This window comes from Equus quagga, chromosome 11 (genome assembly GCF_021613505.1).
Source record: "Equus quagga isolate Etosha38 chromosome 11, UCLA_HA_Equagga_1.0, whole genome shotgun sequence".
In the NCBI taxonomy this organism is placed as follows: domain Eukaryota; kingdom Metazoa; phylum Chordata; class Mammalia; order Perissodactyla; family Equidae; genus Equus; species Equus quagga.
Window position 1 is genome coordinate 11,737,835 of NC_060277.1, and position 10,540 is coordinate 11,748,374.

The window sequence follows — 10,540 nt, forward strand, 5'->3', positions numbered from 1 at the left end:
TTATAATTTACTTTCAATCATTCCCTCAGTCTTTTAACAAATATTTATCAAGCACCTACTCCATTCTGGGCTCTGTGCTATGTGCTAGTCATAGAAGTAGCTCAAAGAATAGTGAGGGTGGGGGGGAGAGGGGCAAATAATTAATCAAACATCGAATCATCACAAAAATGTATAATTACAAAAGCGGATAAGAATACAATGGTGGCTGAGTAAAAAGGACTCTAAAAACAGGAACCGCAGGACTGATTCAGTCTGGAGACCGAAGGAAGCCTGAGACCTGACAGATGCGGAGAGGCTAACGGAGGGAAGGATACTGGCTGGAGAGAAGAGGGCACGAGTGACGGAGAAGGGGTTGAAGAGGACAGCAGAGGCCATGCCATCAGCAGTGTTATGAACTGGGATCTTTAGGTAGAGCAATGGGAAGGACTTACGAGTTTTCAAGCAAGATAATGAAATGGTGAGATTCTCATTTTAAATATCATTTTGAATATCTCTTACAATACTTCATATACTGACAACACTAGCCTCTGGTTTATTAATTATTTATGGACTAAATAAATAAGTCAGCTACACAAATACTCATTTCATTCCCACAATGCCAAGAGCTAGGAAATTAATCAGCAAAAAAGATGAATAAGGTCTCCACATGCATTAAGCTGTACAGTCTAACGGAAGTACAGAGCAGGAAACAGGCAATTTCAAAACAGTGAAATAAGTACAGTAAGTACAAGGCGTTGTCAAAGAATATGAGGATGCTTAGTCCAGATATAGGAGGTCAAGAAGAATTCTCAAAGGAAGAAATGTCTAAGCTGACACCAGAAGAATGAGTAAGTGTGAAAGAGGCAAACCGAGTTGGGGGATTAAGGAAAAAAGTGGATCCCCCTGAGACAGACCCTCATGTCACTAAATCAAAGGGTCACAATTAAGAGAATCACAGAGTGCTCAACGAACAAAAAGCAGTTCAATATGGCTGTAGGGCTGGGGGTACTTGATGAGAAATAAAGTTGGGAGCGGTAAACAGGAGTCAGATCACTCAGGCACATGTACACCGTGTTTAGATGCTATTGCAAAAGCAAGAGGCAGACACAGACACACTAAGAAGAGAGTGCCAAGACCAGTCTTTCAGCTTATCAAGAACCCTCTGGCTGTAGTGTGCAGAACAGATTGGAAACAGTCAAGATTGGAGCACTGAGACCAAGCAGGAAGCAGTGGTTGGAATCCAGGGAAGAAATGATGGAGGCCTGAGCAAGGGAAATGTCAGTAGAAATGGAGAAAAGTAGAGAAAAATACAGAAAATATTTTTAGGTGGTAGAATTGAAAGGACTTGGTGGTTAATTAGACATGGGAGGTCAGGGAGAGGAAGAACTCAATGATGACTCCCAAGTGTCTGACCTGGGTATAATTGTTGAAATGGTGAAACTCAAAGGAAGAACAAGGCTTTAAGGGTGTGGGAAGGAAGAGGAGGAAAGGGAGATTTAGTTTTGAGAAGTTTAAGGTGGCTGTGGGTGGGACATGCAAGTGGAAAGGCCCAGGAAAGAGACAGCTGGATGGTACTGGAGGTGAGAAGACTGACCTGTGCTAGGAATAAAGATTTGGAAGTCAAGAGCATATATAAGTGTTCCTTAAAACCACGGGAGTGGATGAGACGGTCCCACTAAAAGTATACAAAGTGAGAAGTGAGAGGGTGAGGATAGGACTGCGCACATACTAACATTAAGAGATGGTAAAATAAGAGAAAGTTCAAATGGAAACAAAACAAATGGCCAGAGAGTTGGGAAGAAAACAGCAGAGTATGTTGCCATTAAAACTTAACAGTAAGTCAGATCATAGCTTTTCTAAACTCAATTGCTCTTGATTTTATTGCATGAAGATGAGGCTGAGTTTGGTAGAAATCTTTCTCTGGGTCTGGACAAGAGCCTTCCACTTCCTCCAAAAACGTATTTAAGTTTCTTCTCCTTCTTGGACTGGAAGACTTGTGATTTTGTACAATACAGATATAACTTTGAAGGAAAAATAAAATAAATAAATTTAGCTTATAAATAAGATAATAAATGTAAAGAATGTAAAAAGGCCATGGGTTTTACAGCCACATGGACCTGAATTGAAATCCTACTGTTGCCATTTCTTAGCTATGTGACTTCGGGCAAGTTATTTAATCTCTCTAACCTTGCATTTCCTCATATAACATCCTACTACCTACAGTACAGAAATGGAGCTGGTCCTGTTTTCTTGAACCCATTCTAATCAGAAAGCTAACCCCACTGGTGCCAAGAAAAACAGTACTGTTCACAGTTACAAATAACCTCCTTGTTGGGAAATCTGATGGTCAGTTTCAATCCTCATCCTGCTGAAACTGTCAGAAGCATCAGACAACGAAGATTACTCCTTCCTTTTTAAAACATTGCCTGTCCTAGACTTCTGGGTAACCCCTCTACCTTGCTTCTCTTCTTGCCTAACTGGCCCACTCCATTTCAGACCCTTTTCTGGTTCTCTCTGATGTCCCAGGCTCTGTATCTGTAAACATTGCTATGCCCAGACTCACTCCTCAACCCTCCTTGTCTATCTGCTATCACTCCCCAGGTGACCTCATTTAGTCCCACGGCTTTAAATATCATCTATATGCCAAAAACGTTAAAATGCACATCTTCTGTTCAGATCTCTCTTCTGAATGCCACACACCAACTGCTTATACTCAACATCCCTTCATGAATGTCTAAATAGCTTTTCAAACTTAGCACGAACTCCTGAGTCTCCCTAAACCTAGTCCTCCTACAGGATTCCTCATCTTACTAAACGGCAACCCCATTCTTCTAATTGCTTGGACTCAAAACCTGAGTCATCCTTGACTCCTTTTCTCTCAGCCCACACCCAATCATCAGCAAATTCCGTTAGCTCTATCTTCATGAGACATTCAAAATTTAATCAGTTCAAACCAGATTCCCCTCTATCACCCTAGTCTGAACTATATCTCCTCGGGATTACTGCCGTCATCTTCTAACTGATCTTTTATATCCATTCTTGACTCCTATAGTATACTCTCCACAAAGAGCCAGAGTAACCTCATTTAAAGGTTAAGTCATATCTGGTTAGCTCAGAATCTTCTTATAGCCTCCCATCTCACTCAGAGGAAATGCAAATTTTCTGTGGCCTTAACACCCCATCCAACCAGCTTTCCCACTCCTCCTGTTGTTTTCTTCTTCTTGCTCCCACCTCATTCCCTCTGCTTCAGCCACATGGGTCTCTTTGTTATTCCTGGAACACCCCCAGGCAGGCTCCTGTCCCGGAACCTTACACCTGCTCTTCCCTGAGCTACCCCGCGGTCTGCTCCCTCCCTGGCCTCATGAAGAACTCTGCTCAAAAGTCACCTTTTGAGTGAAACAAACCCTCCCTGACAACTTTTGAGTATAACAAACCCTCCCTGACAACTTGCCCCAAATGATAAATATATAAAGAAAAACACCCTCCCCAATATTTATCACCCTTTTTCTATCACCCTTTTTCTCTTTTTCCATAGCCCTTATTATCTCCCGATATACCAGATAATTTACTTAGTCTATTGTCTGTCTTCCCCACCCCCCAGCCTAGTATATAAACTCCACAAAGCCAGGGGCTTTATCTGTTTTAGTTCTCTGTATCCCTAACCCTACAACAGTGCCTGGTATGTAATAGGTATTTTATATGCAAGTGGATTAAAATTAAATAATAAAATATGTGTAAAAATGCTCATAATATAGATGTTCAGTAAATGGTTCTTCTTATTATTCACGGAAACTTAAAAACTCAAATGTAATTACACCAAAATTGATGGGGCAAATAGTACTGATAAAGTTGAAAGAGAATGCTATATTCTAGGAATTATTCTCCTGTAGACATTGAATTTTTGTTTTAAGACAAAATTTGATTTGGGAAGGTTCATTTATCATATAAAACCCTCCTGACAAGGTGAATCTGAACGAAATAAACATTTTTGCAAAAAGTATTAGAACTTTAAAGATTTGCCATATTGTCGTGAATGATCCAAAAGAAACTTAGCAAAATTATGTTTGCTTTTAAGTACAGGTAATAAATATTTCGAAAGGAGCAAGATATTTACTAATATTCCCTTTCCGAGAATTAGAAAGAGGCTTGAGAAATGTGTATGAAGAAATAAGTAACGAATGGATTTATTACTTTGGATGAAACATAATAGGAGGAATTGTAACATGCTTACTAAAATGTTAGCTTGTGTTCCAGAACTGATTTAATAAAATCCTCTCAGAAAGAAAGAAGAGAAAAAGAGACCCACAGATGTCTGGGAACTTAAAGGGAAACTTATTTATGCCACCAGAGAAAGCTGGGAAGAAAGACTGCCAACAAGGCTCTAAATGCCTTGAAGGCATTTAATATGTTTATAGAGTATCTCATGGCAGCTGGCATACAGGTATCCAATAAATGTTTGTTAAATGCATAAACGGAATACTAATAAACAAATACGTTAATAAGAAATGACCACTCAGGTATCTGTCTACATTGCCCATCACAAACTTTTAATAAAAAGCTGGGGGCTCAAGTTCTAATGGTCTCCTTTTTCTTTCTCTCCCATGAGGACTAAGGAAGAGCCTTCAAGTATAAAGGCTGAGCTCTACTCCAGGAAAAAGAAAAAATCACCACTCTAAAGGTTTCAGTACTGGTCATGTTATTTGAGATCTTTTGGGCAGTGCAGCACAATGCAGGGTTTCTCCACGCAGCCTCATCTCCAGACACCTGGAGGAGACAGGAAGGGAGACATGCATGCAGCACCCCAACCAGGTCCTGCTGACCCAGAGCTCATCAGCCCTGGACAGAGGATTCCCCTGCAGAAATCAAACACCAATTAAAACCAGATTTTGCAAAGTCGGAGAAAAAAGAACGAAATTATTAAAGAGGAATGAAGAAATTATTAAAGAGACAGAAGAGGAAAATAAGGGCATGAGTCAGTAAGGTGTGAAAGCAAATGTTACCACATCCCTAAACACACGTGCCCGTGCGCACACACACGCACATGCTAATTCTGTACATGCAAGAATAAGCTTACATATGCCTTAATCCTCACTTTTCAAATTTGTAGAGGGATTTAACAGATTTCAGTCTCATATTATTCTTCACATTTTCAGGACTACCAAAATCACACCTGGCCTGACAGGATCAGTAAATTCACCTGTGTGAAGGCAGCTGCGTTCAAACTCCATATTGAATGCGACAGTTTCCAAAAATATACAGGTTGCTTGAAGGTTTAAAGTAAAAAAGTAGGTTACACTTTTACCCATAAAGGGGTGGATGTTGCAGAGTTTAATAATAGGATACATAAGCTTTCACCCCTAGGTCACTGATTCTAGGGTGACCATAGTACACAGTCATTTTAGGACATTACCATCTAGCAGCTGTTTTGTTTGCAATCTGTAGAAAAAATGTATTGCTTGTCTCTATTAATACTCATTTGACAGGTGTATACATTCCAGCTCATGTGCATCTGCCAATCGTGAGTACTTTGAAGCAGGGTGATGCAAGCCACAACAGCTGTTACCTTTAGAAAGCCCTCAGCATGCCCAATTCTCTCCTTTCTTTATCTGAAGTACTAAATATTAATATTTTATACTATAACAGGTTTTACAGTCTAAAACCAAAATCATAAAGGAAAGATATCTGTGGAGGATTTCTAAAATGAGCACAGTGTCATTCTATGAAACAAACAAGGCAACAATCTCTCCTCCTAGGAAAATGTGGTAAAGGCCAAACCAGCTGAGAAGGTCGACACTTGCATGGCTCAGTGACCTGCAGGAGACCGCAGGCGTCCCTGGGACAGTACGCTTCAGCCATAGTCACCCATGCATGCAGGTCACTGGGAAATGTGCTTCTAAAATTTATGGACCAAACATTTATGTACCCGGGGAATATAAACCAATGTAACACCCACCGTCCCTCTCATGGTGCTCTAGCGCCTCTAAGACAACACCCATGTGGTGCCAAAGATTATAAGTTATCAGGGCGACCCTTCACCATGGCAACTGGAAACCGGATGGTACCGAGCGTGCTGTAAAGTCATCCACTCAGAAGTGTTTCCCACAGCCCCAGCCACAGCGGTAACTGGAGAAGAATCATATTTGGAAAAATAAGACTACTATTTGTAAACCACAGTACGGAGGTATTTAAATCACGGCCTAATCGTCTCTGTCTGAAATAATGACCACACCTGCCCATGGGCCTTTGCCATATATTCAGCCCATGGCACTGATGAAAATAAGACATCATCTAAAAACCCACACTCCTATCTCCCGAGTTCATACCTTCCTTCAAAGAACTCAGTGTCTCCTTTTGGAAGAATGTTAATTTAACCAGGCTAATAGTCCAACTCACATTTAGTATGCATTTTTAATGTCTGTATAAAATGCTTAATAGAGACTCTGCTTTATTTTCTTAAATGATGTTAAATAATGCACTATTTGGCACAAACTCTAAAAAAAAACAGTGGGAAAAAAGTCACTAATAACTTTTTATTTCAAATATATCATCTTATTTTAAAAGGTCTTAGGAGCCCTGCAAGTTCAGGCTTGACAGATTTGCTTCTGTCAAACCCAAGACACCTTTAAAATGAGGGGGAAAGCACACACTCCGCCCTTTTGATCTGGTTCAGTGAGGCAATAAAACAACTCGGCAAGCTGATTGTGTTTGCTTTAGACCTGGTGTGTCATCACACAACGTGGGTGCAATTCCATGTCACCGATGAGGAACTTAAGGCACAGAGAGGTTAAGTGACATGGGAACACAGATCCTTTGAGTAGAAGGGAGCTTTGAATGAATACAGATCAGAAACATTACAACCACAAGCCTATATATTTATCCAACTGAAAACGCCATTTCTGCATAAGCTAAAAGTTTGTCTAAAAACTCTTTAATTCTAAGTTTAACAACAAACTTAGCACAGGATTATTTTGGTCTGCTTTAAGTCTTTGCCTTAAACATCAAGAAGCTCAGAGTAGAATTTAGTGCCCAAGCAGAAGCCCACTTCCTAGCCGTGGTTTCTAGGGGTAAACTCCTCCTTTCTGTCGCTCAGCTCTTCCTAAATTCAACAACCCTCAGCCGAGTGTCTGTTCTACGGCAGACAACGTTCTAGGTGCTAAAGATACAGTAGTGAACAGATCATGTGAAAACTCCTGTCTTCACGGAAATTACTTAAGTAGAAGACAGAGCATGCTAGTGCTCTGGAGAAAATAAACAGGAAAGGAAATTGGGAGTGTGGGGTGAGGCTAACTTTAAACTGGGTGGGCAGTGAAGGCCCCATGGGTGACATTTGCACACAGACCTGAAAGGGAGAGGAGGCAGGAGTAAGCAAGCAAAGGGGATGGCGTCGAAGGGGATATTCCAGGCACAAGGAACACTAAATGCAAAAGCCCTGAGGTGGAAGCACGCCTGGCCAGCATGACTCACCTTTTTGTTATTATTTCAAATAATATTTTTCTATATTGAAAGTTCCACCAAACACTTTGGAAGAAGATCAGGAACATACATAAAATCGTAAACACCACAGACAACCTTCAGATACTGTGTCACTTCAGAGGAGTTTGCGGTGGTTATGTATGGCAGCAACACTTCACACACTTTGCCACCTCCCACTCCCCATTGCTTCTTTTCTCCACTAGAGATCAAAACGTTGACATCCTACAAATAACTCACAGAGGTAAAAAAAAAAAAAAAAAATCTGCTTTGGGGAAAGAGTTTACTTCAAGGAAATCAAACTGCAATGAGTACCCCAACCACAATGACTACCTCCCTTGAACTTCTAACCCCACAGTATTTGTATCCAGTGTTTAACATTAAATGCTACTGTTTACATCTCATCATATGCTACCTCCTATTGTTCTCCTGTACACATCTGCTTTCACAGTGACTTCCTTGGACCAGGGCCCATAACTTGGGAATGTCTGAATCCCACCACAGGGCTTTGCACACGCATGGCACCAAAATCTGTTTGACGGTCATGTCATAGAAGCTACCACTATGAGCAGCAGACGTTCCTCCTGTTTTAAGTATCTGTTTGCGGATAAAGCATGAAAGAAATGTCATAGTCTCTTACAGGCGTTTGGATAATCTCCACCATCTTGGCCAAGTTACTGTTTGTGTAACATTCCATTCTGTCTAAGTTTCCCTTTGCATTTCCATCTGGGCACAGTACATACTTTCAGTCTCGACGCAAGCACGGACTAGCCACAAAACAGAGAGGAACCGCACCGTGTGGAAGCCTGTTCAGTTTGCTTTAAACTATTCTACTATTACGGAAAGGGACTCGACATGAAACTGCCAGATAGAGGGACTATAAGACATTGTCCCTACAGTCTAGCAAGACAGACACACAAGGAACAACTTCAGTGCATGTAAGACACACAGAAGTATTTGGAAAGTATATAAACAGGGGGCTGAAGGGTGAGGTAAGGCTTCACAGAAAAGCTGGCACCTGAACAGCCCCGGTTTTGAAAGATGAATAGGCCTAGGACAACCAGACTGGAGATCAAAGGGCATATTGGATTGTGCAAAACACTGGCAGAAACATAGATTGAAACTGCTGGAAGAACGCATTCACCGTCAGCGAGGGGAGGGCTGATCTGGTGCACTCCTGAGCTTTCCAAGAAAAAAACAAGAAGCTTTCAAATGCGGAGCTGAGGGAGAAAGTTTCACCAGCTGCTTGTTTTGTGAACCCTCTTAGCCTTGCTGTGCTTTGTTTTGCTCTTTCTGTTTTGTTCCCTCTTAAAGAAATAAGGCACTGTGCTGGCGTAAAACTTCAGTGAGGAAAAGTACTTCAACCTTACAGTGGAAAAGGGAAAGTGGGCAAGAGCCAAGGAATAAATAAATAAATTGTACTTTCCTGAAATATACAAATGGAGCAAAATAAAAAATTCAAGCACCATGGCCCCGACATATTAATCCCAACCCTCCTCTTCACCAACTCAATACATACTTATTTCAAGCCCACTAGTTGTTAGTTCCCGGGATACCAGGCCTCTGAGGCACTCACTGCCCTCCTCGGAACAAGCTCTTGCTTGCAATCTAGTAAAAGAAATAACAAGAGCGCCCTGCACTGTACCCTGTTCTTGCCACGGATGCCAACCAAAGCCTGAAGCTCAGGCAGAGTTCAATTCCCATCAAGTTAACCATGAAGACAAACCACACAAATAATATTATAACGACAACCACCAAGATGTGAGAAACTGATAGAGGTCCCCGGTAAGGGCGTCTCATCGCCGCTTCCTGTGAGCAGGCAGCTGGCGCAGGGAGCTGGACTTCCCCGCCTGGGATTTGGAACGCTGCACGGCGTGGGGACCCGAGGAGGGGATAACGGGGGTGCAGTTACCTGGGAGCTCAGGTAGACTTTGAGGCATTCCTCGCACACGGCCTTCTTGCAGCAGGGCAAGGGCTTGATGGGCTTGTCCTCCAGGCACACCCGGCACATCAGCACCATGAGGGGCGCATAGGCATCCCCTACCCCTCCCAGGCCAGAGTAGGGTGGGGCTCCCAACAGGCTGGGCACGGAGAAGGGCTCGGGCGCCAGGTAGAACTCCAGCTCGATGCTGCCGCCGTCGGGGGACAGGGGGTCCGCTGGGTGGGACAGCCGGGGGCTGGGGAAGGAGGACGGGGTGCTGGGCGGGTTAGTCACCGGCGGAGCCCGAGGTGGCAAGGCGGGCGGCGAGAGCTGCTCCGCGGTGGGGACCTCGGGCAGGTCGTTCTCCACGCAGAACACGGAGCAGAAGACTTGTCTCTTGGCTGAGAGCGGGCGTCGCGGGGCCAGCACGTCCAGGACCAGTTGGTCCGGGGCCCCAGCGCGGGTCCTGGGCTCCTGCTCCTCGCCGGGGGGCGCCTCCTGCTGTTCATCCCCTTCCTCGTTTCGGTCCCCAGCTTCCTCCTCCTCCTCTTCCAGCTGCTGCTGCAAAGTCTGAGGATTGAGGGGCCCGGGCAGTGCCAATCCCGCGGGCTGCCCGGCCGCTGGGCTCTTCCTCCGGCCCGGGGCCCCCAGGGTCCTCGCGGGCTCCGGGGTGCTCGGGTCCACGCAGCCCAAGTCGCCTCTGCAGCCACCGTCGTTCGGCTCGGCGGAGGCGGTGCGCGGCCCGGGAGCCCCGGCGAGGTCCCCCCGCGGCCTCGGAGACTCGTGGGGACCGGGGACGCCGCTGGCCGGGGGCCGCGCCTCCGGGGCCGCGCCGCCGCCGCTCACCGTGCTCTGCTCCTCGCCCATCGCCGCCCGCGGCCCGCGCCGCCGCTGCCCATCCAGCCGCCGGGACCCCCACCCGGAGCCGGCGGGCAGCGGGGGCAGCGGCTCGGCTCCACTCGCGGCTCCGCTTCTGCTTCCGGGTCCCTCCTCCGGGGCTGGGACGCCCCGAGCTCCCTCCGGGGAGCCCGTGCTCCGCGGCGGCGGCGCGCGGGGAGCCCTGCCCGGGCCGCTGCTCCTCCTCCTCGTCCTCCGGCGCGGCCGGGCACCGCCTCGGGGGCGCTGGGGGCCGCTTGCTCGGGCCGCGGGGGCGCCCGCCCCACATGCAGG

General features: G+C 45.3%; 1 protein-coding gene across 2 annotated transcripts in view; it reads right to left on the bottom strand.

Moving 5' to 3' along the window:
• Positions 1-10,239, bottom strand: part of RNF217 (ring finger protein 217) — a 121,055-nt gene extending 110,816 nt beyond the window's left edge. For both annotated transcript variants that reach the window (XM_046676085.1, XM_046676086.1), the window contains exon 1: positions 9,362-10,239. In XM_046676085.1, the coding sequence (XP_046532041.1) occupies positions 9,362-10,237 (876 nt within the window). In that variant the 5' untranslated portion in view covers positions 10,238-10,239. The remainder of the gene's footprint in view (positions 1-9,361) is intronic.
• Between the last annotated feature and the right edge of the window lie 301 nt (positions 10,240-10,540).